At 33.1% G+C, this 27,252-nt stretch overlaps 1 protein-coding gene across 4 annotated transcripts in view; it reads left to right on the top strand.

Annotated features, from left to right (window-relative positions):
• The window catches only part of LOC140442963 (uncharacterized), a 122,211-nt gene extending 95,761 nt beyond the window's left edge, over positions 1-26,450 (top strand). For all 4 annotated transcript variants that reach the window (XM_072533950.1, XM_072533942.1, XM_072533931.1 and 1 more), the window contains 4 exons: positions 4,490-4,667; positions 14,511-14,768; positions 19,922-20,229; positions 21,297-26,450. In XM_072533950.1, the coding sequence (XP_072390051.1) occupies positions 4,490-4,667; positions 14,511-14,768; positions 19,922-20,229; positions 21,297-21,807 (1,255 nt within the window). In that variant the 3' untranslated portion in view covers positions 21,808-26,450. The remainder of the gene's footprint in view (positions 1-4,489; positions 4,668-14,510; positions 14,769-19,921; positions 20,230-21,296) is intronic.
• The last annotated feature ends 802 nt before the right edge of the window (positions 26,451-27,252 follow it).

Below are 27,252 nucleotides of genomic sequence, written 5' to 3' on the forward strand. Positions count from 1 at the left end.
CCATACTCAAAATGAAAATGACTACCCAGAAGTAGAATTGGACGTCTCCAGTTCTCTCTATTGCTATAAAAAAAACCTATAATTTCTGGTACAAAATTAAGCGCCAAATTTTCATCTTACTCAAGGGATGTATTATTAGAAAGCACAGAAAAAGCCATCGCATTTTGGATTGAGGAACTAATTCAAAGAAGAATTCCCGTAAATAGTTATTTAATCCAGGAAAAAGCTCTCCAGTTTTTTGAGTTAATGAAACAGTCAGAGCCACCAATTTCCACTTCCCAAGCTGGTAAAGAATGTTCAGCTATCAAATGATGGCTAACCGGGTTTATAAAAAGAAATGCACTTCATAATATCAAGATTACAGGAGAGAGTACTACAGCAGATGAAGCAGTAGCAAAAATATTTCCACAGGAGCTAGCGAAAATTATTGAAAAACGAGACTGGATTGGAAAAAATGCCTAATCGTACTTACATCGCAAAGGATAAAAAACTGCTAGTGGATATAAAGCAAGTAAAAATCGAGTAACATTATTACTTTGTAACAATGTATCAGGAAATCAGATGTTGAAACCGCTTTTAATAAATAAATCTCTTAGACCACGTGCTAAAAGGCAAAGATTTAAAACAACTGCCAGTGCATTGGATTGCTAACAAGCAAGCCTGGGTAACAAGAGTTATTTTTACAGAATGGTTCAATATTTGCTTCGTGACAGAAGTAGAAGCGTATATGAAGGAAAAATCTCTCGATTTTAAAGTTTTATTATTGACAATGCAGCAGGTCATCCAGACTTAGAACATCCAAACGTTCAAATAGTATTTATTTCGCCCAATACAAAATTCAAAATTCATTTTGTTCAGCAATTAAATTAAGGCATAATTGCAACGTTTAAAACATATTACATAAACGCAACTTACAAATCCATCGTAAGTGAACTAGAAAATGAGCCCTTAACAGTAAAAGACGTGTGGGATCAATTTTTTATTTTTGATTATTTGATTCATGTTGCATCTGTTTCCGCTCAAATAAGAACAAGAACTTTAAATGACTGTTGAAAAAAGGTTTGGCCAGCATGTGTAACAAGCAGTGCAACCATTTAAACATCGACACTATCAGACGAAATAATTAATTTGACACATGACATTGATGGAGATGGTTTTAATACCTGCAGCCACGATGATATAGATGAATTGCTTTTGGATGGTGACCATGATATAATTGATCAAATTTTAGATCTAACTTTAGATGGCGTCGTTAGTCTAGAAGATGATAATGATGAGGAAGAAAAATCAACCCCCCTCACTGACAAATCAATTCGATAAGGTCTTTAACTTTGCAGTAAATTAGAAAATCATTTTCTTATTAATGACCCCAATTCTGAACGAGCCTTTAAATTATTACGTGAGCTGCAGAACTGTATGCTAGGATCACCCAATAAGACCTTTAGTGTCTTTTTATACAGCTCCGTCATATAAACTTTCAAAAAAACTGTTAGAGATTATTTTAGAACACACTAAATTTTCACCTAAATTTACCATAAAAAATACAATAGAACTAGTTAATAAAATACAACTTTTTCAGTTACCTAACAACTCCAAATTAATTTCATTTGACGTAAAAAATTTTTTTCCTAGTATTCCTCCTACAGAAACTTTTATTCTAGTAAAAAACCTTTTAGATAAAAATAGTACAAATACAATCATTACATCTGAAATTTTACATCTTCTTGAAGTTTGCATAAACCAGGACTACTTTGAATTTAATAATGAATTATATACAAATAACAGTACAGGACTTATAATGGGCAATCCTCTAAGCCCATTGCTATCAGATATTTTTATGGATCATCTAGAGACAAAGATTTCAAAACATCCCATATTCAAACAGTTTTTATATTGGTGGAGATACGTAGACGAGGTACTGGTATGTTTCACAGGAACTAACAGGCAACTCGACCAATTTTTATCGTATATTAATTCTCTTCATAGTCATATTGAATTTACAATAGAAACAGAACAAAATCAATCCGTAAATTTTTTAGATTTAAAAATTACCAGACTTAAAAACAAACATGACTTCTCCATATTTCATAAACCTACCCATACTGACACGACTATTCACAATTCATCATCCCATCCCACACAACATAAACTGGCAGCCTATCATAGTATGTTACATAGATTAACAGCAATTCCTATGTCAAAATACAATTTTGAGACAGAATTAAATATCATTAAGCAAATAGCAGTAAACAATGGATACAACGAACAAACAATTAATAAAATGTTAAATCAAAAACTACACAAGAAAGCCCTGAACTTAGTATTTCCACCACCAGAGAAAAAACCCAGTACCTTCTGCTCGATTACATATACAGGCAAAATATCAACAAAAATAGCCAAACACATAAAAAAGAAAGGAATAACACCAGCTTTCAGAACAAATAACAACCTAGGCAAATATATTAAAAACAACAAGAGCCAACATAAAAAACACTTACACAGTGGTGTGTACAAACTTAAATGTGGCGACTGCCCAAAAACTTACATTGGTCAAACAGGTAGAAATTTTAATAAACGAATAGCAGAACATAAAAGGGCTTTCAATAATAGAAAAAAAGATTCTACATACGCACTTCACCTTCTAGATCATAATCATTCTTTTAATGACGAATTTAAAATTCTACACATTCAAAATAAAGGCCTTAAGCTATCTTTGTTAGAATCTATGGAAATCAACAAATTAAAAAACACAGATATAATTCTGAATGACCAGCTTGAGACAAACAGTTCTCCCCTCCTCAACCTATTTCATTAGAGACTATAAAGTGTAAACCCATGCCAGAAACAGATCACTTGAGAAAGGCAATTAGCCGAAACAGCTGTAGTGATAAGAATTTAAAATAAATTTTGTGGAAGTTTTGAAAACAAAGTTTTCAGTGTTTTATTGTTACATAAAATGAATTTCCATCAAGTAACGGTCGAATCCATCAATTGTATGTTAGGATATCGCGACACATAAAAATTTACTAGCATCATGATCGCAAAGTTTAATTACTGATTACATTGTCAGAAAAGGAAGAGCTACACAGAACGACAATAAAGTTTGTGAAAATCCATCGTCTTTACCTCAAATATCTATTACAGAGACAGTTTCTTCTGACGATGAAGATGATTTTGAGCCACTTCGCTAACGGTGCAAACCATTATCAGATAGCGATAATGATTAAAAATCTAAATGTAAAACTATATGTATCTATTACTTTACCATAAAATGAAATTTTACAAGTTTTTTTAAGCTTCTGTATGAATTTCTTTCAAAGATTCGAAGTAATTTATCATGCAGCCTATTTCTTTTAATTTCTGCAAACTTTTTTGTTTTTTTCTTGGTTTTGTGTAATTTTAGAAGGCTACGGAACGTATCCTTACTTGTCCAAGGCAAGTAATGTTTTTTTTTATGCGATTTTTTATATGCGCTTTTCTGAGGAACGTATCCACCGCATAGAACGAGACCTTACTGTACAATATTTTGGGATTTTTTTTAGTTTTCTGTTATTTTTTTGATATTGAACTTTGACACAGTATTTAATGCTTTAATTTATTTAATTAAGTTGGCCGTGTCAGCTAGTAATGATATATAATTGAAGAGTTCTGTGAACAAATGTCCATATTTTTCTTTTTATTGGATCTCTTCCTCGGTATTGACCACTACAAATCATAAGTGAAACACGAAAATCTTGTTACGGCATTTTTTAAAGGATCTCTCTTGATCTGTCAGCTCTTTGGCATACATTGCCAAGTAATGTGGCGTTTGAATAATAGTATCCATCTTGGATGTGAGCTGTGATTTATTGTAAACAATTTCGAAAATTTAATTTGAGACCCCAAGGCCAAAGGCCAAGAAGTGAGGCGTTTAGGAAGCGGTACACGTTCGTGTATCTGGAAAATAAAGTGCTCGGGACGGTCGCAAAATAAATAGGTTGTATTTGAAGGCTAAATTTCACCGTTTAGCATCACGATATTCTCAAATGTTTCCTGCCATCGATTTTTCTTGCTACCCTTTTCCATTAAATGACTCGTGAATCTTATTAAAATTGAATATTTTATGCTGTTTAAATTGAGGCCGAAGGGCGGTATTATATTGAAAGCTGTTATTTTAGTTACCATTACTGACTAATACCACTTACTGTCAGTTGTGGCGATATTGGTCGAGAAAATTGTTTTTCAATATTTAACTAGAAAAGTATATTTAGACGAACTAAAGTATTGTTCTCTTTTTAATAGAGTGATTTTCATAATGAATATTCCATAAACTTAACTACAACATTAACAAACGCTAAGAAGGGAGGAAAGACAAAAATCCCAATTGATCAGCCTACAAAAAATTTTCCCGTATAGCTTAAAAAATTGTACAAAAGAATATTACTCTTTGTTAAATTTTTTTTATCCTCTTTTCGAGGCGCACGACCTAATTCCAAGCTGATTGTTTCAGATACAAATTCTTCGTCTTCTCGGCCTACTACGACGAAAGAAAAGGTCAGAGGGTAGTGCGAATCATCGCTGCTACGAAGACCCGGGGCGCGGAAAGAGTATTTTGCCGATTGTGGTACAAAGCTGGAGAGTTCAACGCGTCGGCCCATGTCTCTATCACCGTTCCTGCTAAAGTAAAGGTAAGACACTAGGGGGACCTGTACAAAAAGTTTTCTGCGAAAAAATGTTATCTTGCGAATTACTTTAAATGTTAAATAGGCTACTGAGAATCATAATGCTAAGTTTGTGGAAAACTTATATAATTAATTAAGAATATAAAATAATATGTGTTCTTTCTTATTTGTTTGTTCTTATTATTTTGTATATTCAATAGTCTCATTGTATTTTGTTTTGATGTGTTAAAAAACAAGTATAAGTTTTATTTCAAGTTTGGGGGTGTTTTCACGCTGTATCTCGAGAAATTAGCGATCCCATAAACATTTTATTAGATATTATAGTAGCGAATTAAATTGTCTATACCTTTTTATTGATTACTTGTAACTGTAAAATGGAGAATAAAAAAGTTATAAAGAAAAATAACTAAGAATATTAGAGCCAATTTTCTTTTGGGCTTTATAACTTTTTTTCTGGTAATTTTACAATAAAATTACATCAGAACAATATCATAGAAAATTTTTCATAGAATAATTTTCACTACAAATTTGTTCAATTTCATTAATTTCTTTGGATTTTGCAGCGCTTTGAAGTTGGCTTGAGTCGTAAACTAGGAATCCTGCAGAAAATTGTATCAGCTATTTTGGACTGAGTAGACATATGAGAAGCAGAAACTTAAGCCAAAAAACAAAAATAACCATATACAAAACCTTTATACAACCAGTGTTGACATATGGGTCGGAGACATGGACCATTTCCAAGGCAGATGAAAACCTCCTGCTTATATTTGAACTAAGGATCCTGAGAAGAATATTCGGTGGCATCTGTGAAAAAGGTGTTTGGAGAAGGAAGTACAACTATGAGATATATCACAGATATAAACATATATTTGCTGTTAAAGACGTAGTATCCCTTATAAAAATAAGAAGACTAAGATGGGCAGGACATTTTGCAAGATCACAGCAGAACAACCCTCCTAGATGCCTCCTTAAATAAATTTTACAAAAAAGTGGTTTAGATGGCTGCTAATAAAATTTTCTCTTCTCCTTAGTACACAAAAGCTCCTAAATGTAGTGATGTAGTGATACTTATTTAATCTTAAATTTTGTGTAGTGTCTCCTGTGTGATTCGTTTTTCTACATATTTATGTGTTTTTCTGTTTTAATTTGTTTATGTCTGTTTTGATTTTATTCATAACGAACTCACAATTGTACTCATGGGAACTCACCCTTGCCATCTCAGTTGGCCCAACGTTAGATTGATAAGAAAATTAAATTTTAGAGAACAAAAATAAAAGCGTTGCGTAAATTTTAGAAGTTTTAATGCATCGAACAACATTTTTGAATTTCCTAATTATAGAAAATATTTTATAACGTAATGAAAACTATTGATTACAGAATAATAATAAATTTTAAAAAACGCATAGAATATGTAATATTAACAAAAAAAATGTGAAAGTTTAGCACTGAGTTATCCCCTTTATTTTCAATAGCATACACAATTCTTCGAGGCGTACTTTTTACCAAGTTCTGACAAAATTCTAATGTAAACGAATCCCATATTTCTTGCAATTTTTCCTTTGATTCGTTGACGAAGATGTTTTTTTAAACATTTATTATTTCACGCCACAATTTCTCTATCGGGGACAAGTCGGGACTGTTAGAAACCCATTCCAGAAGTGGTATGCCATGGTTTTCAATACATTTTAAACTTTTTTTTGAGGTATGACAACCTGCGCTAACCTGTTTGGAAGACAAAATCTTCCGCTGATGTTAAACGATGTTCCATAATCGGTAAAAGAGATTCTTCTAAAATATTCAAATATTTGTCCGTGTTTACAATCCCATCGATACTTACTTTACTTTTTCGTGTCTGGATCCGACTACAGTTTTTCTGCTCAATATCGGGCTACGTCTACACCCTTTGTATCTGCGAGCCATAAATCATCGAGCGTGCACTGTGATGGGCAAAGTCTGCATACTCTCAGGAGCTCCACGTTCTGTATTTCCCCACATTCACAAAGTGCGTCGCTGTCTGTCTTGATGCCCTATTTAATGAGGTTTTTTTTACAGAGGCAAAACCTGTGCGTATGCGATTGAGTGTCCGCCAGGTTCTCCAGTCCAGCAGGTTCATTCCATTAGGTCGTTCTGGATGTAGGGGAACAGTTCGGGTGGTTCGACGCTGACATTTCTCATAAACCTTTTCCTTGATTTAAGTCGGCTGATTCCTGGCGGTTCGTCAAACCCGTATAATTGGTGCCTTTCATCGAAAGTTTGTCTGAACTTCTCCACATATTGTGAGGCGCATCTACGGTCGTCCGCTGATGCGAATTTTGCTACCCGGTACAATAAGGGTAGAGGAGTAGGCTTCATACAACCGGTCATTGTTCTACATGTTTCATTTAACGCCGTGGTGACTTGTTGGGCGTGTCTAGATCTACTCCAGACGGGACAAGCATATTTCCCTATTGAGAAACATAAGGCCTCAGCTGTTGTCTTCAAGACCTGGGGGTTTGCACTCCACTTGCTCCCTACAAGTTTCCGGAGAAGGTTGTTTCTCGTAGAAACCTTTTGTCTTGTACTTTGACAGTGGAATTTATACGTTAGTGACCGGTCTAGTATTACTCCAAGATATTTGGACCTATCGAGAAAATGTTACTTTCCCACACCTTTAGACGACATGCTGCCCCAGATCATGACAGATACAGGAAATTTAACTTTTCTCTTAGACAGTCGGGATGGAAAGCTTCATTTCTCCTGTGAATGACGTAATTCCTACTGTTTCCAACACACTTTAAATCTGGACTCATCTCTCCATTGTATTGAATCCTATTGCGACTGAGTTCAATCTTTATGCTCTTTTGACCATCTTTCTTTTGTTGTAATGTTAAAAGTGGCTGTTCCTTAGCCTAAAATAGAATGAAAAATTAAAAACAATTTGTACTAATTTTTTCAGCTATAAAACTTACTTTCTAAGTACCAAATCCTAATTTGTGAGCCTCTCGGTAACATTTTGATCTAGAAACGTGTCTTCCAATAACGTCACTCCATAAAACGCGTAACTCCATATAATTTGCTCGTCGAGTTTTCACTATAATGCGTCTTAATGTCCTTCGATCTGCTTCGGTTATTTTACTTTTTCGTAGATTTCTAGGTTTTGTGACGACCGAACCAGATCGAAGGGCAATAAGACGCATTATAGTGAAAAATCGATGAGCAAATTATAAAGAGTTAGATGTTTTATGGAGTGAAGTTATTGGAAAGCACGTTAATAAATCAACATGTCACCGGGAGGCCCACAAACTAGGATTTGGTACTTACAAAGTAAGTTTTATATTTGAAAAAATTAGGACGAATTTTTTTTAATAAATTTCATTTTATTTTAAATCGCAATAGGATTCAACACAATGCAGTGATTGTATTGAAGTGTGTCCAGATTGCGAGTCCAGATTTGAAGTAGCAGTTGCGTCATTCGCAGGAAAAATGAAGCTTTTCATCTCGACTGTCTAAAGAGAAAAGTCAAATTTCCTGCATCTGTCATGATCTGGAGCAGCATGTCGTCTAGAGGTGTGGGAAAGTTACATTTTATCAATGGGATTGTAAACACGGACAAATATTTGAATATTTTAGAAGAATTTCTTTTACTGATTATGGAACACCGTTTAACATCAGCCGAAGATTTTGTCTTCCAACGGGACGGCGCAGGTTGTCATACCTCAAAAAAGAATTTAAAATGGATTGAAGACCATGGCATACCACTTCTGGAATAGGTTTCTAACAGTCCCGACTTGTCCCCGATAGAGACCTTGTGGCGCGAAATGAAAAAAGCTTGGAGAAAACATCCTGCCAGTTCTGTCAACGAATTGAAGGAAAAATTGCAAGAAATATGGGATTTGTTTACATTAGAATTTTGTCAGAACTTGGTAAAAACTATTCCTGAAAGAATTGTGGATGTCATTAAAAATAAAGGGGATGTAACTCAGTGGTAAACTTTCATATTTTTTATTTGTTAATATTACATATTTTATGCGTTTTCTTTTTTATTTATTCTTATTCTGTTTAATCAATAGTTTTCATTACGTTATAAAATATTTTCTATAATTTGGAAATTCAAAAATGTGGTTCGATTCATGAAAACTTCTAAAATTTACGCTGCGGTTTTATTTCTGTTCTTTAAAATTTAATTTTCTTATGAATCTAACTTTAGGCTAACTGGTATGGGAAGGGCCTCATCTAATATATACTTAATAATTTTTGTAACGTGTGTATCAGCTTGTGTTTTGTAACAAACCCAATATCAAGAAGAAGAATGACCTTCGTGAAAAGACGTGCGCCATACTCGGAGATCGGAGATCAAAAAATAAAACTATTACCTCTTTCAAGCTTTCCGAGAAAGGTCACTTCGCGTAGGAGTCCAGAGGCTTAAAGGACTTGAGCGTATATTAAATTTCCTCTTTGAATGAGGTTTCCTTTTGCAGTTTTTACCTTCATAATGTATTTAGCAGGAATCGGCGAGCAAAAGGCCCTCTTTTGGGAAAATTACTTTAAAAGTTTTTCTTTTTAATAAAAAACGTAGAAAAACGAATAATCTTCGTTGAAATGGTAATGAAGGATTGCATGAGGGAAGTGATAAAATTAAAAAAAATTTGTTAAATAAAATCTAAATGTGGAGTGCTGATCGATATCAAAATTAGTTAATGTACTGATAATAACAAATCTTCAACTTCGAGATGTGCATGGAAAGACTGATTAGTAATATTAATTAAATGTATTAATTATATTAATGAATCAAATTAATTAGTGTAGAAATAAATGGAAAGAAAGTTATGAAGAGGGATTTTAATTATTAAAGGTTCGTCTTCCCACATTTTACATTCATAGCCCCAGAATGCGCGTTCATCCTTTCTTGTTTAAAGCTAATGCGCCATTTCGAAACTTCAGAAAGAATTTCAATATTCCTGCTAATCTTCGCTCGAAACTTGTCCGGAATGCCTCATACAAACGTTACTTTCTAGAAATGATTAATAGTCGGCGTTGTCTGAATAACATTACAACGAATCCGAACAGGAAATCCTCAAACTAATGTACCTTCTTGTTTGCTCGTCTCCGCATATCTTTCTCTCTCGTTCCATCGCTCAACGCAAATATACGTCAACAAGTCTACGAAAGGTTCTACCTTAATTGTTGGAAGGTCAATTTGGGGAGTTTTAGTGGGATATAACGGGATGTATATTCCTCCGTCTCTTTCTCTCTTTTCCTCTCGTTTTTTCTTTATTGCTTTCTATAACCTCTTCTTTTGAGGTTGTTATATATGGAAGATATAGGTATGTTGTCAGAATAAACTATATTAAACGTATGATTTATATACGTATATTCCATAAATACACTGATTAGACTTCTTCACTGCTGCACATGTCGCAAACAGCTATTTTTCAATTAGAGTCTATATAATTTAGCTCTCTATATAACTTCGCGAATAAAACGTGATAATCTTCCCATGTTATAACAAACAAGAGCCTAACCCAACATTTAAGGGGTCAATTTTGCAACAATATTTCATTATTCTTGTCCAAAAGTGTGTGAGCGCAAATTATTATTTTTCTTTAATAGCCTAAAAAACTTTTTCTTTAACTTCTCCCTTACGCCACTCTAATTTTATGAAGCCAGAGTCTTCTGAAAATATTGGTATAAACTTGACCATACCCAAAAACTTTTAAAGAGATTTTACATCTCTTGGAGATTCTAAACTTAATATTGCTTTAACCCAGTGGCAGCCCGTGAGGTAGACCAGGCACTACCGTATGTGTATGCAGAAACCTATTTTTTATTCTTTAAAACGTTTTAATGACTGTTAATTTTTTTGTGTGTATTTCTTTTTATCTTCATAAATTATATAAAATCTGGCAACTATTATGTGCGTAATACAACCTCCGCCACACACACCGGAGGTTATTCCAGAGTAGATTATTCTACGGGATAATTTTGTACTATTATCGCACTGGTGCGTATAAAAAGAGAAAGATTTTACGAGTATTCTGTGTAAGTGACACAGATAGAGCTATATTGAACTTTAAATGATACTTTAAATGAGAATCTTCGTGTGGAGCTTAAGAAGGAAGATCTACTAGTATCGTACCTATTTATTTTCAGTTTATATCTATTTATTTCGAGTTTCTTTATGTTTTGAACCAAATTATAAATTGTATAAGTAAGATTTTTAAAAGTTCACGACGAAAAGGAGAATTCAGAAAATAGAGGCTTATTTAAGGAGCTAGTTCAAACACAGCCCAAAATAAACTCCTTGAGTGCATGTTAGATGTTTATCACCAGGAAATTAGGGAATAAATTGAGAATTCTCCTTATTTTGCAGTGATTGCCGCGCGCATCTATCCACTTTGTATTGTAGCCTACTGCTATTAAAGTTCCTTGCTTTTGGTAAAACCTTTTCCATTATTTCGTCATGTTCCCTAATGGTTTCTGCAGCTACAGTGTTTAACTCCTTGTATGCCGCCAAAGATGCTGGTGTTTAATTTTTGCATTACCTCTGGTACCGATGTTATGCCGGAAGGCATTTAAAAAAAAAAACGATGTTTACCAAAAGAAGTACCAAACGCCCATATGCAGCTGCTCCGCTTATCCAGTACCACTTGAAAGAACCCATTTTTTAAATCTAAAACACTAAGACTGGAAATCAAATAGCTTTTTCTTAGTACACATTTGTTTAACCCTTTAGGATATAAGTACAACCTTAGATTTTTATTGGGCTTCTCTACTATTAATAAATTATGACACCACAACGTTATGGTGGATTTACTTTTGAAATTATATCTTTGTTTCTCAATCTATCAAAGTAGCCTTCAACTGATCTTTAATTGATACTAGAATTCTTCTAACTAGTTTTATTACTTGCTCGACATTATAAACCCACCTCATTTTATAATTTTCTATACTTCCCAGTCATGAAATACCTTCAATATTTTTCTGTAAGAAATTTTCTTTTATGTAACTATTTTGACTATGTGTTACAGAGTCTACTTTGATACTTCTTCGTCTTCTTCTTCCTTCTTGTATGAAGGCTTTAAAGCCAGTTTCTTCTTCAATATTAGCCTTCTAAATTGTTTAAATTATCGCACCATCTTTTTTTTGGTCTACCAATACTTTTTCGTCCATTTGGTGACTTATCTCGTGCTATTCGTACTATCCTATCATCTGCCATTCTACTAATATGTTCGTTCCACTCCTGTTTCCGTTTTGTAACCCATCCATTTATGTCTTCTATATTGCATACTCTTCTTATGTTTTCGCTTCTCTCCCTATCCAACAGACTTTTCAATGATATTCGTCGAAGTATTTTCATCTCTGTTGTTTCTAGTAGTCGTCTCGTTTTAAATGTGGCAAGTCTTGTCTCCGCCGTGTATGTTAATATAGTTTTAATTGCTGCTTTATAGATTTTTGCTTTTGTGTCTTGTCTTAGGGCATGCAATATAGAAGACATAAGTGGGTGACAAAATGGAAACAGGAGTGGAACGATCACACTAGTAGAATGACAGAGGATATGATAATACGAATAGCACGAGATAAGTCACCAAATGAACCAAGAAGTATTGGCAGACCAAGAAAAAGATGGTATGATAATTTAAACAATTTAGGAGGCTAATATTGAAGAAGAAACAGGCTTTAAAGCCTACATATAAGAATGGAGAAGAAGAAGAAGAAGACTAAATTAAACTTCATACAATCCTGGAACGGTAATATGGGTACTGATGCCAAATTCATTATGAGAAACTTAAGATTTGCCTCAACTGAGCCTTTTTTACTAACTAATGTTACTGATCGTACCGGTTTAAATTTACTCCCATTTTACACAATTAACATTGTTCTATTCGATTCTAATATTATCTTATTCGTTTTACTCAACTCTAAAAAGTACTTCAGCACCCGAGTTCTCTTCCTCTTCAGTACCTTCTTTCTTTTTGTGTTTCTTTCACCTAGTTTGCATCGTCTATACAGTGACGCAAAATGATTGCAAGCTGCATATTTTCTTCCAAACGCCAAACATTTTCTTGGTCTGTGATTTTTGCCACACCTACCGCAGTTAAAAGTTTTTCTATCTGGGCCATTTTCTATCTTATTATGTATGAACTTCGTTTTTCTGAATGCATTTAAATGTTTTTCTTGTCTTGTCTTAAGGTTTTGCTTGAGTGTTGACTGTTTATGTAGTCCTGCATTTCTATTTCTATTTCTTTCTGCAAAGTTAAGTCTATTTCTTGTAACATTCTTTCTTGTAAAGCGTTATTATCTTATCCTATAACAATTCTATCTCGAATCAAGATTTTCCATAATCTTCGATCAACAAAATTTATCTTTATACCAGCCTAAAAAGGATGTACGATGTTTGTGTAGCTTTTGAAACAAAGAAAATTTAGCAAGATAAGTACAATTTTCACATTCTGCTGAAAAACGAAGCACGTCAAGAAAAGGTTACTCACAAAGAATCAGATAATGAAGTTTTTATAATTGATTTCCAATCTGTGCTACTCTGTCCAAAGTCCAATGTGAGCTCCCTCTAGTACAAAACAAACCTTATCGTACATAATTTCACGATTTACGATCTAAAACGCCAGCAAGGTGAATGTTTTTTGTGGAATGAAACAGAGGGTCGGGTAATAGCTAATGAGTTTGCAACCATAATAGTAAAAATTTCCTTAAAAAGAAAGTAGAGGCCAATCCTCGTGATAAAAAAACTAATTATATTTTGTATAGCGATGGTTGCGTTGCTCAAAACAAAAATTCTGTGTAGATAGCATGCATTCTCCGACAGAAAGATTGATTTGAAAATCCACAATTAATGTACCTGCTAACTATGCAATAATATGCGAAAAAGCATGTTTGAAAAATCCCTACAGAGTAGAGTACTTATCGCATGATTTTTTTAAAAACATTGAAGGTAATATAAATTTTATCTCATCAATCGACCTGGAAAAAAGTCGGAGATCCCCAGGTAGTTGACCTAAAGGCAATTAAATAAACAAACAAAAATATATTTTACAAAATTAGACATGGAATGGAAAACTTTTCCTGTCAGATTACTTGCAAATCCAAAATTTTTAGATTTGAATCTTTGTCTGCTTTATACAGAGGTAGAATTCCCATTAAGAAAGAAAAATATGAGCATTTGCAACAACTGAAGAAAAGTATACAATAGGACTACCATTTATTTTATGATCAGTTACCTCATAATTAGCCTTCTGCTTATTTCATTTTATATTTTCTGATTTAAAATTTTTTAAGTATTCATTTTTCTGTTACAATTACCGATGAGTAATCCTTATGCTACTGGTTTATTTGCATTAAAAAAAATAAATAACCGTTTTTCAGAAAAATAGAACATTCAAATTCTACCTGAGTTAACTAGTAACTAATTTCTTGCCAATCGGTAACAAGTTTAATCATTTAAATTAGTTTTTTCGCTCTCTTGTAAAATTTTATCAAATGGAGTTACGCACTATGCGAATTACACTGACGATATGGGAAATATATATTGTCGGAATAACCAATATTATATATTGAGTTTTATAACATGTATTTCCTAACATGTAATTACTTGCATCAAGTTCTATGTCAACATCCAATCACAAGCCCACGCACTTCAGTCTGTCTCTTGTCACTTGTTGCCAACTCACAATAATATAGTAACCAAAAATCCTAACTATACCTATAATAAACATACGTAACAGTTATTTATTAATATTATTAATTAGTTGGATTAAACTAAGGACATGCGAAATATACATGTAACTTTAATATTTTTATCGCTTTTATTTCACAACACGTCTTTTTCTTATTGTCGAAATCTGTTTTATGTTTTAGGTCATCCGAGAAAATTGGAACCTCAAATATAGCGCGGTCTTTGTGATGTGTCCTTTGACGAACAAGACTATACCGGTGGCGGTGAGCGTCGTGGCCAGGATCAGAGACCCGCCGGCGAACCTGCTAGCGGTCATTAACAACCATAACGAAACATCGGGGGCGGTAGGGATGGGCAGCACCGGAGGCGGCGGCGCTGGCCTCTCGAGCCCCTACAAGTTCGGTGTTTGTGTCAAGCCGCTGCACTTCGAATACAATAGGGTAAGTGCCTTGTCACGATATGGTAATTTCCAGATTTGTATGTATTTGGGATGTATGGTGAGTTAATTCCATGGTGGTGATAATGGACTCTATTCTAATGCGCAATGTTCCAATAAAAGTTGTCATTTCTTTTATTTTTTGTATCTACTAAGCCAGAAAATCATTACTGTGTACAGTTTTTATCACGTAAGTCTACATAAACACACAATAGACAATTCGTTATGTATACACGGTGGGTCAAATTGATTTTTTGATTTGATTTTGAACTTAAATAACTTTTTTATTTGTTTCCGATTTTAATGAAATTTGAAACCTATATTGATAGTGCATATTTAAATTAAAATTTATAAGACTAACGAAACATCTTAAGGGGGGTCTAAGTAGGGTCATTGTTATAAAGGTTTACTTTCAAGGTCGTTGCAATAGTCAGCCTGTTAATATTTAAATTCAAAAATTAGTATTACTATTAATAGGTATCCGAAAATACTACCCTTTCAAATTGTATTTAAAATTTTAAGCATTTGGAGCAAAATGAATGACATTCTGACTGAAAGGGCGTAAATAGTATTTTTACTAAATTTATTTTTTTATTCAAAAGGCAATACAAATTGTTTAATTAAATAAAACAACCTAAAATTAATTAACTAAATTCATTCTGAATGTGTCGTCCCCCATTGTTATTTTATAAAGCTTTTGCAGGCTTTGACGCCACTATCCAATTGATCGGTTAATAATTTCTTGGTCGAATTGGTTCCAACAAAAAACTATCCAATATTTTACGTTGCTCACAACAATAACTATCAGCAATTTTTGATTTACCTATAATTGTAAAGTTTGGAACAGGAAAAATGTTCCCGGAGTTTAACTGCTGGAAAGTGAGCACTTTCAGTTACTTCTAAAGCATTTGAAAGCAAATTCCATCAAAATGAAAACAGGGCGGGGAAGAACAAAAACTGGAACTGGAAAATGATGTTATTAGTTCAAGAAAAATATCAAAAATAACAAACATTAAACGTACAACTGTGCGTAAAATAATAAGGCAGGATTTGAACAAGTCTTTGAACAAGATTTAAAGAAAATGATTGTCAAAAAACATCTGCAGATATAAGGAAAAAAAGATTTGAAAGAAGCAGACAGTTCAGAGGGAGGTTCAGAAGCAGACAACAAATCGAACAAATCTGGTGTTCAGATGAAAAAGTTTTTTTTTGCGTCAACCAAAAAACCCTCAAAACATTTAGTCTGATGCTCGAAAGAAATCTAGATCCGCTAGATTTACTTTATGTTAAATGAGTCATTTTTCCGCCGCAGTGATGGTTTCACTAGCAGTATCAATGATTACTCCAATCGTCAGAGACGAAAATGCCACTGAAATGCCACTGAACCCCTAAAAATAATACGAACAAGCTGAATTTTGCTGAAAATGTCAATTTTAGGTCGCTAAAAATGATGCAAAAAGGTTAACCACTTTTTATCTACTTTTTCTGTAGAATAAACCGTTCTCTCGTAAACAATGCTTGAAGCTACTATCGGTTTTGAATGTCAGTTACGCTCGCGAAATGAATGTTCAATAAAATTTGTATCAGCTCGACGGTAAAAATTCGATATCTTTTGTTCCAAGTGCAGTTTTTGTTCCAAGTAAAGAGTGCAGCTTTCGTTTCCGTATTTTGCCGAGAATAAACACTTTCATTGACCATTCGTAGTAATATTTTAAATTTTAGAGATCAATTTTTAAAATGTATGACATGAAATTTTAATTTTGAGTTGTGGAAACAAATATGGGGCATTTAAAATATTTTAAGTTTTACATTACAAGCGATCGCAAGACACGGGAAATGCCTCCAAGAAAACGTTTTTGAGTGTAGTTTATTTGAAAAAAATTTTTAAACGTTTTATATCGTTTGTTATGTCAAAGTTTAATTCCAGCGTTTTTTAAGCATATTTTAAATGTCTTACATATGTTGACAAAACTCAAAACTAAAATTTCATGCTATAAGCTTTGAAGGCTCTAGTAATCTAAACGTCATAGTGGCCAGTCAGTGAAAGGAATAAATTGCATTGATCTCATGAGAATCATAAAAAATGGAAAAAATCGCGCCACGTTTATTTATTTAACACTTTTATACAATCTGAGTTTATTTGCGGCAAAATACAAAAATTGCATACGAAAGCTAAACTCTTTACCTTCAAAACGCATTCTAACTGACATTTAAAATCGACGATCGCTTCAAATGTTGTTTGTGGGAGATCGGCTAATTCTACGCAAAAAGTGCTAATAAATATTTTTATTTAAAATTTTTTCAGCTAAATTATTTGTACAGCGTACAGATTGTGCGTAAATCGATTTTTTTGCGTTTTTACCCCCGTACGAGGGGGTATTAGAGAGAAGCCCGGGAGTAAAAGTGATAAAGGTTTTTGAATCTTTTTTGGGGACCCAAAATAAAAATTCTCGGCAAAATTCAGCTTATTCGTATAATTTTTAGAGGTTCAGTGGTATTAAGAAATAGAAATTTTAAATATAATTAAAACAAGAAAATTGGAATATCTCGGACATGTTACACCTTGAGAGAAATACACCTTGCTGCAACTGATTATGCAGAGAAAGATCCAAGGAAAGAGAAGCATAGGGAGACGTAGAATGTCATGGCTGCGCAACCTGAGAGAGTGGTCCTATCATATGAACTTTTCAGAGCAGCCGTCTCAAAAGTCCGAATAGCTATGCCAATTGCCGACCTCCGCCGCGGTGATCGCACTTAAGGAAGAAGGTATTTTCGTCTCTGGCGACTGGAGTATAAAAAAATGATAACCAACAGTTTGGAGTTTCACTTAGAGGTTACTCCAGGTATTGCCCTTTATAACACTGTGCCTGTTTCAAAAATTCACAAATTACTGCTCAAAATCATTAATTTTTTATCTCGCTTGGACTAATATTCCGAACATTTCTCTAAACTTCCATTATAAACCCTTTACCCTATTCCAAACGTATAATTTTATTAAAATATTTCACGAAAGTATATAAAAAACTTAATAAAACCCATTGACATACATTTTCTGCTTTGTACAGGAGGATTTTAGCAAAACAGAAAATATGAAAATGCTATAATTATGTTCGTACTTATACAAAAGCCATTTTGCTTTTTCATAAAGCGGACTGTTTTATCCTCAGTTGGAAAATTTGTTTGCCGTTGGAAAATGATGTGCAATTATCCAGAAAGTGGGTCAGTGCGTCTTTACTAATTGAAAGAGTGAATGCTTGAAAATACACGAGTCATTTAAAATATTTTCCTGATTAATTATGACAGATTGACAAACAAGTTGTTTTCATGTGAAAGTCTTTAAATATATATTAGAAATAAACACAATTACGGATTATTCATCATTTACTTATTTGTTAAAAATGTCTTTTTGTTAGCAGCAAGTAATTAACTGATAATGAAATTAAATTCTTTTGATATACATCTCTGATCTTAAAGTCCCAAATATCATCATCATTATGGCTTTACAATCCTGCGTGGTTCATAGCCTGCTCAAGAATTTCTCTCCAATCGTCCCTATGCATCGCCTTCCTCCGCCAAGCACGTATTCCCATCTTTCTCCTGTCTTCATAGATGTTATCAAGCAACCTTGTTCTGGGACTTCCTTTTCTTCTCTGACCAATAGGTCTATCAAGGTGCATTTTTCTAGCTGGGTCATTTTGTTTCATCCGCATTACATGCCCTACACACCCATTATTTTTTGTTCGAGTCCAGGTCTCTGGTTATCCCTGCTGATTCTTATTTTATGACCCAAATACGTATATTTCTCCAACAGTTCTACCACTTTGTCTTGAATAGTTAAATGGTTGTCATAAACTTACGTTTTGGTCAAGTTCATTATAAGGCCCACCGAACATGCAAAGTCCAATTATTGATTAAACATATCTGTGGCTTCTTCTAAATTATCTGTGACAAGAACAATGTCATCTGCGAAACGGAGATGGTTAAGTTTTTCGCCGTCTATTGGTAATCCTCTGTGGTCCCAATTGACCATCTTAATGGCATACTCTAATGCCGTTATGAATAATTTCGATGACAATTTATCTCCTTGCCTTATTCCACGTTTTATTTTTATTGGTCGGGTTTTATCGCGTTACTTAACAGCCATAGTGACATTTTTGTAAATATCGTAAATAAGTTCACTATACCTACGGTCGATCCTGCTGTCATTCATTGCTTTTATATTTATAAGGCTGTCTATTTCGATCGTGTCGAACGCTTTATGAAAATCTATGAGAGTAAGGACAAGAGGTTTGTTATATTCTATAGATTTTTCAATGAGTGTCTTTACTGTATGGAGAGAGGTGATAATTGGTACCATAATATTAACGGAATCCTGCCTGGATAAATAATTAAACTATAACAAATATTTAAACAATTCGTCTTTTTGTACTATTTTAGGACTGGACCAAAGACAATAATATTGTCTATACCAAATTCTATAATTCTGAACATTTGGTTCATTATTTAATGTAAGTGTACATTTATCGCTGAACAAATTGTTTTTTTTTAATTGTCTGTCTGCATTAGTGCTCTCTGAAATTTCGTAACAAAATTCGTCTAGTCTCTCAGCATCTCCCAATTCTTCTCTTAGTTCTTGATGACATTGAAATTTATACGAACGTAATGTATTTCTTTTCAAATGTCTGCAGTGATTCAAGAACTTATTGTAGGATTTTCAACTGCTGATGTTTTTAATACATTGATTTCGTTTTAATATTATAAATTTCTTGGTAGCTCAGCTACATTGTTTGCACGGGTGCAATTAAGAATCGCAATTCCAGAATTTTCAAACTTTTTTAAAATCCTTTGAATTTTTGACTGGCTTGGAATTGGTCTATTGGAATATGTTACATTAAATAAAGAACTGGTAGTGTGCGCACTAGGGCCTGAATAAAATATCTTTATTATTGCTACTTTCTCCTCAACTGTGTACATTTTATCAACTTTATTGTTTTTTAATTATAAACACATGCTTGGAATGGGAATATATAAACGATAAACATATCAGCAATTAGTAAATGGTTCCAGTGCTACGACAATTAAAACAAGTAGGCCGATAAATAACTGTCACAATGTCATATTGTGTTAATATACTAAACTAATTTGATACTTTTTTAGGCTCTCCAATTGATAGAATTCATAGAACTGAATAGGCTGCTAGGAGTCGATCATTTCACGTTCTACAACCACACCGTAGGCAACCAGGTCGACTGCGTTCTACGTGATTATATAGACCGAGGTCTGGTGACAGTGCTTCCTTGGAATTTGGATATGGTCTCACAGAAGGATATCAGGACTGAAGGACTCTTCGCGGCACTTAACGACTGCCTGTATAGATTCATGTACAAATATACTCACCTTTTGCTCATAGACTTGGACGAGTACATTCTGCCCAAGAACAACGATACTTTAGGACAAATGATTGAGTAAGTTTTTTTAAACGGAATGAAAATGATCATTTTTTATAGTATTATTTTCCATTTGTTCGTTCACGCTGATAAACTAGTCGCAACAGAGTGATTGGACATCCTACAAAATAGTGTAATGTGAACATAGTCTCGAATGAGCCTCCATGGAACAAAATATTGGTGTACCTATGTCAGTGTTGCATGTCATTATGGTTGCCATATATGTTGTATGCTTCAAATATAAAGAAAGCTTTTAAAAAGTACGTTTTTATAATACTATTTTATGGCTTCTCTAATTTTTTGATCTATATAAAAAAACGAATTGAGTTATATAGAAGTTTTGGGGAATCTGACGTTGTAAAATGTATTAAATTAACACGCCTTCGATGGATAGGACATGTAATTAGGCGAGATGAAGATGCAACGATCAGAAAAATTTTCGACCGAAGAGGACCAGTGGGAAGACGAGCTAGAGGAAGACCAAAACTTAGGTATCAAGATAACATAGAGGATGATCTAAAATCCATCGAAGTTAAAGCATGGAGAAGAGTTGCCAGAGACAGGAGCGAATGGAAGATTGTTCTGAAGAAGGCTTTGGCTCATAACAAGCTGTAATGCCACTGATCATGATAAAAAAACGAATGATTAATTATTTTTTTCTTTCAATTTTATTTGCAGTCAATTGTAAGATTAGGTATTTTTTCTCAAATCGCCTTTGATAGATTAACGGATAGATTTGGCAATAGAATTAGAACCACTAGTTGCCAGATTGCAACAGATGTTCACCAGATGAACATTTTATGAACAGTTCGTTTGCCTTGCATTTTACTATTAGTTACTTGTAGTAAGCTTGTCGACATAATTTGCTTCTTAATTAATTATTATATATGGCATGCTGTTTCCCGATTATGAATATATTTGAAGCATGCAACATATACGTTCTAATGACATGGCATCACTGTCAAACACACATTTTGTTCCGTGGAGGGTTATTCGAGTATTTTGTACTATTTTGTAGGTGTCCGAGTGATTGTTAAACGGATATATTAGGTATTTTGATTAATAACAAGGTTCTCTCGTTTCAGAACTTTGAATAAACGGGTTAATGGCCGCACCACAGCCTCCTTCTCATTCCAAAACGCCTTCTTCTATCTCCAGTGGGACGACGATGACTCGGTGTATGAGTTTGACGATCCAGTGACCGCCAACTTGATTACGATGAAGAAGACGCGCCGAAAGACGAAACTCCATCCACAGAAGCAGCGATCCAAATACATCTGCCGGCCGGAACTTACCGTAGAAGCAGGCAATCACTTTATATGGGAGTTTATTCCTGGCCACGGTACCATGAACGTGCCCCCAGACACGGCAATTCTTCACCACTATCGGATCTGCGAATTTGGTGGAGACGATTGCATCAAGACATCCTCCACCGTGGACCGGACGGCGTATAAATTTAAGGAGGGGCTCACTAGTGGTGTGAAAGCTGTGTACGATAGACTGAGTAGAAAGTGTGGGCTGGTGGAACTAAATTTACCTACGGGAAAGGTTCTCAATAAGCTAATGCACTTCTTGAAACCTAGTCTGGAGAGATAATAGGCTTGTAAGGCTACAGTAGTCGCCAAAAGAAACGGTATCGAAATTTAAAGCTACTGTATTATCAGTATTAATACACCAGCCAGTTTGTTAGAGAAGGAATTTTTTCGGACATTTACACGACTGTTATAATATAGTTGTAGGTAGTTTTATTTAATTGGTACAAATATCAATGTCTTCATTTTATGGTAATCATTGTAAAAAGAAGATATTAAACTAAGGAGAATTAATAAGGGCCTCCCATTTACTGAAATGGGGAATTAAGATTAAAATTATGAAAATCTAAAAGTGAACTATTTTAACTGGAAACAAATCATACAGTTTCCATTAAAGATAATTTGTAATTATTCAATCGGGATGTTTTTACTTACTAGTAGTTATGCAACCCACAGCACACATCTTCACCAAAAAATTATGTGTGTATCATTTCACAGAAACATAATTGATGATTTATTTCTTATGTTGTGAGTGACGAATTATTTTTAATTTACTCCCATTTCCACTTCCTCCATTTCATCTCAACTCTACTACATGCTTCCTAACCTAAAAATACCGATCCTAACTACTTTAACTATTACTATGCACAATTACTTTAACATCCAAAGATCCAAAGATATTATCTTAGTTGTAGAGGCAGCTACATCTTTAAATGAACATTTCAGTTACTCTGTTTTTTTCCTATTAAGTTTTAAATTTTTTCTTCGATAGAGTGTCTCAACTGTTCCAGGTTTGTACAAAAACATTATGTACTTAATGGATATGTTGTACTCAATAATCGAATTCGGCCATTGACCGAAATCTATAACCAAAACGCGTTGTGAATTTCGTTTATTTCTCACATCGCGTTTCGGGTATTTATGACTTGCACAGAACCCGTGTGGATATAATGCGAAGATCCACAATGCGAAACTACGTAGACCGTCGGACACAGACAACGATTTTTCGCGTTATGGGCAATAAAAAATACCCACAAAGCGAAACTTCTAATTTTATTTAAAAATGCAGATAAAAATAAGTTTTAAACACAAAAATTTTTAAAACAAAATTTCTTCATTAATTTTTGCATGTCAGAGATCCATGACACTTTGAATAACATTGTTTGTTCCTTTGTTTACAGGAACATTTATTGTCGCCACAAAACCTTTTACAGTTGCGTCTGAGAAAACCTTGACCAGAACCTTTGGATGACATATTTGCTGCAGTTCGCAAGGGTATTTTCTTACTACTAATATCAATTGATTCAAACATGAATTGCGAAATTGAACGGGTTCATTTCTTGAAAATAATCTATTCAGTGGTCCATTTTTAGTAGTCAGTTTGTACAAGCCACCATTATTAATTTCAGAAACAATGGCTAATACATTTCTTGGAGTTAATCGACCTCTCTTTTAACATCCGGCACTCGAATCAAAGCATTAGTTCCTTTTTTTAAAGGAGCAAATCTTTTATTTGACTCACATATCATCTTTGATGCCTGGACTCTCATCATTTTATGTGATTTTTCTATCTCATTCAATATTCTCTTACTTCTTTGGGTTAAATAATCATTGAAATTGCCGTCAACTTTGCCTTCTTGTATATTGGGTGCAACTTCATTATTTTTAATCAGGTTATTATTGTGCAGAATTTCTAAAGATTCATATATTTGTCTTCACTCTCTAAATTCTCTTGGCAGGTTTTTACACTGTTGCTTTTTTCTCAAAGTTTTAAATAATCATCATCGTGTTCGTTTTTCATGCTATTTGTTAATTCTTCCAGGTCTTCTTTATTTTGTAGTTTATCAAGGACATCTTTCGGATGCATCTTCTAAACCATTTGTTTGTCTACTGCCAAATATGGCCTCATAAGTGCTCCTACCAATTCCTCTATGAAAAGATCTGTTTTTCTTGGACTGTATAAATCTCAACCCTTCGGACCATTTTGTATTATTATTATCGTTTACCCAGGTAATCAACATATCCCGGACATCTTGATTAGCCCTCTCTACAGAGCCTTGACTTTGTGAGTGTCTTGGTTCACCGTGAACTATTTTCAGAGCAGGTTACATAGTAGTTAGTTCTACAACAACCGAGTTGGCAAACTCACGGCCGTTATCACTTTGCAAGATATATGGAGCACCTACTAGACAAAAAATATCAACCAAGTGGTCAGCCACTTCAAGTGCTGTTTCGGTTTGCAACGAACTCAAAAACAAAAATTTAGTCTAATAATCCTGGTAGTTTAAAATAAAGTTATATGGACCATCGGGCTCTGTTTGCATATTATAAATAATATTATTTTTTCATATCTAAAAATTATTAGCTCTTTATAATTACCTGACATCTACAGTTCATATATTTAAAAATTATAGGCTTGACAACCAAGCCTGTCTTTGGAATTTTTTTCTTCAACTGGACTGCATTTACTAAGGTACAAGTTTATAATTTCTCGGGTGATATTTGGGTATTTTTTCTTTAACTCTTGCTTCATTCCTATAAATAATAAAAAAATATTTTAAGAGTTTTTGACAAAGACTTGCCAAAGAGAGAGAGAGAGAGAAACAGAGAGAGAGAGAGAGAGAGAGGAACCTAGACTGTGCCTAACACATAGTTAAAAAAAACGGAAATATGTACCTACCTTTTTCTCTTTTATGTCCTATATGTATGAGGACTGTATGCACAATATCAAATAATTGCTCACGATAAACAAAAAAATTGATTTCCTCTTCGTTATTTTTTTTTTGGCTATGAGATGTTCATTTTCTCCAATGTTTAATAATTCATATCGATTAAGTCTTCGATAATGTTTAGATAACAGTCCTTTGCCGAATCTTCGTAATTCTTGTGCTTCTTTAACCTCATAAATTAGTTTGTTATTGTCGCCTTTTAAAAGTAGCGTAGACCTAATACTTGACTCCAGGTAAAGTTTATTCAAACCATCCTCGAATTCCTTTTTAAAGTTTTCTATTGATTCATCCGTTGTATTAGACATTATCAGAAACTACACTGAATAAAACTTGTGTTACCGGTAAGATTTGATATGCGATTTCTCTATTTCCCTTTGTGGGTGTTTATATTGGCCATAAAGCTATATTCGTCATGTGTTTCCGACGGCCTTTGTAGTTTTGCATTGTGGGCTATTGTAATTTATCCACAACGCGTTCTGTGCATGTCAAAACTACCCGAAACGCGATGTGAGAAATAAACGAAATTCACATGGGTATAAATGTCGGCCAATGGCTATTGAGTACAACAGATACAAAATATCAAGGAAACGTGTATATAGTCGTTTAGACTCTACCAATTAAAATAAAACTTCCTTTGTTTATTAGTTTTAACTTTCTTTATTGTATATATAGGCGAAAAAGTTCCATCTTAGGTTGTATATATTTTTGTACAGGAATTATTTTGTGATCTAAGGTTTTAATAATACGATGTATTATTTATTTTTTCAATTTAACACACAAAGTGAGATCAAAATTGATACATACCAAAGATGCTATGTCAGATAATAAGAATAAATACTGAAAAATAAAAAGAGGATGTGAAGTAAAATTAATTAAAGGTATTGTTTTGAGTTGTACGTAGTTTAGACACTGCTAAAGTTTTAAGGAAGAACTAAATACTATAATTGCGGATCCAGGATTCTGTTAAAAGTTTTTTGTTTGTTTTTTATTTCTATAGTCTGAGATAACTTTTTATCATTTCATAATTTTAAAAGATGGAAGCAAACTTTTATTTTTAAGTTTTAGATTCTATTTGGCTTTAGCAACTCCACTTTTTGTATATAAAGGACCTCATACATTGACAAATTGAAATTTTTTTTTACATCTTTCTTTTTCAACATTAAATTTTGTTTCTTTTGGACTAAAATAAGCAATAAAGAAAAGTATTAAGTTAGCAGATTATTTACTATCCCTTATATAATCACTAAAGTTGTATTAAACCTTCGAGGAATCGTTTATAAACTCAATTTGCTAGCATTACAAACACTGTCGTCTCTTTGAACTTTTTTTAAAACTTTTTCTCATTTTCACAGCTCTTTTCTACTTCAAAACTTCATAAAACCAGCTACACATTACCAATAAGTATGTAGACAAACTTAAAAACAGCTTTGAAGACAGTTATTAAATAATATTAAAATTAAGTAAATTTATGATGCAAGAAATTACAGTATTAACAATAAAATGTCGCAAAACAATCATTTTTATTTGTTAAATAAAATTAAAGAAACAAACAAACAATACACTATGGAAGGCTTAATAACGCACATCCTATTTTACACTACAAATAAGTCAAAATTGGCTTAAAATAGCGTTCTTGTGTCATATTTTTATTGCTAGTATATAAAAAAAGAATTCTAACTTACTTGTGTATTTAATGAACTTAAATAGGACGATGTTTCCTTACTATTGTTCCTCCTTCCAATGTTCTATACCTAACATTAAAAAAAGTTTCTGCTAATTTTTGTATCTGCTATACATAGTTCTATTCTTGATAAAAGAAACGTCAACAATAAGGTGATATCTAGATGATAACTCACAAGCTCTAAAAAGTTTTTTTTATTCCTCTCGTATTGAGAATACTGGTTTGTTTTTATTGATGCAACCATGGCAGTTATATTTATTTTGTTAATAAATTGTTGTAATAAATAATTTTAAAAGACAGGTTGTTTTATTTATTCTCATTAAGAAACTCTATAAATGAGTTCATATAGTTTTATAAAGAATTAGATATAATTTTGAATTTTTAAAGTAATTTAATCTTTGGCATATAAAAATGCTTTTCATATAAAAATGCTTGCACGTCATTCAAGATTTACGACGTCATATCCCCACAGCGTTGCCAAAACATCAGAATAGTTAGTAAGTAAGGAATTTTTAAAATGTCAACTATTTGTCAAACTATTGTATTAACAGTAAATACACTTAGTTTTAAGACTACTGCAACACACTAAAATACATAAGAAAACATTTTAATACAAAATTATATATTCTAACTTTTAAACTTACTTCTTATAGGCCTTTACTAGAAAAAACGTCCCGCCATTATTTCTTGTTCAAAATAATCTATCTTATATGAAAGCTTATCAGCTTTCCACAGACTATTTATTTGTTTTGGCATAGCTCAATCACAGTACACAACAATAATTAGTTTTTAATATATATTATATTATGATGAAATTGTGTAAGAAATCAAAACAAACAAAATTCTTACTTTAAAAAAGCGGCAATCCTTTATACACTTTTGCCACACGCTGAACTGTCAATAAAATTTGAAGTATTCGCGTATCAGTTGCGTACAATTATTGTCTAATCTATTTAATTAAAATTATTATTTTGTGGAATATTAGACTTACAGAGTTATTTCATAAAATTTATATTATTAATAATAAATCTTTTTGTTTTTTTTTTTAATTAATATAATTCTAAAATTTCCAATATAATGATTACATTTTTCTGATTAT

This window comes from Diabrotica undecimpunctata, chromosome 1 (genome assembly GCF_040954645.1).
Source record: "Diabrotica undecimpunctata isolate CICGRU chromosome 1, icDiaUnde3, whole genome shotgun sequence".
NCBI classification, from domain to species: domain Eukaryota; kingdom Metazoa; phylum Arthropoda; class Insecta; order Coleoptera; family Chrysomelidae; genus Diabrotica; species Diabrotica undecimpunctata.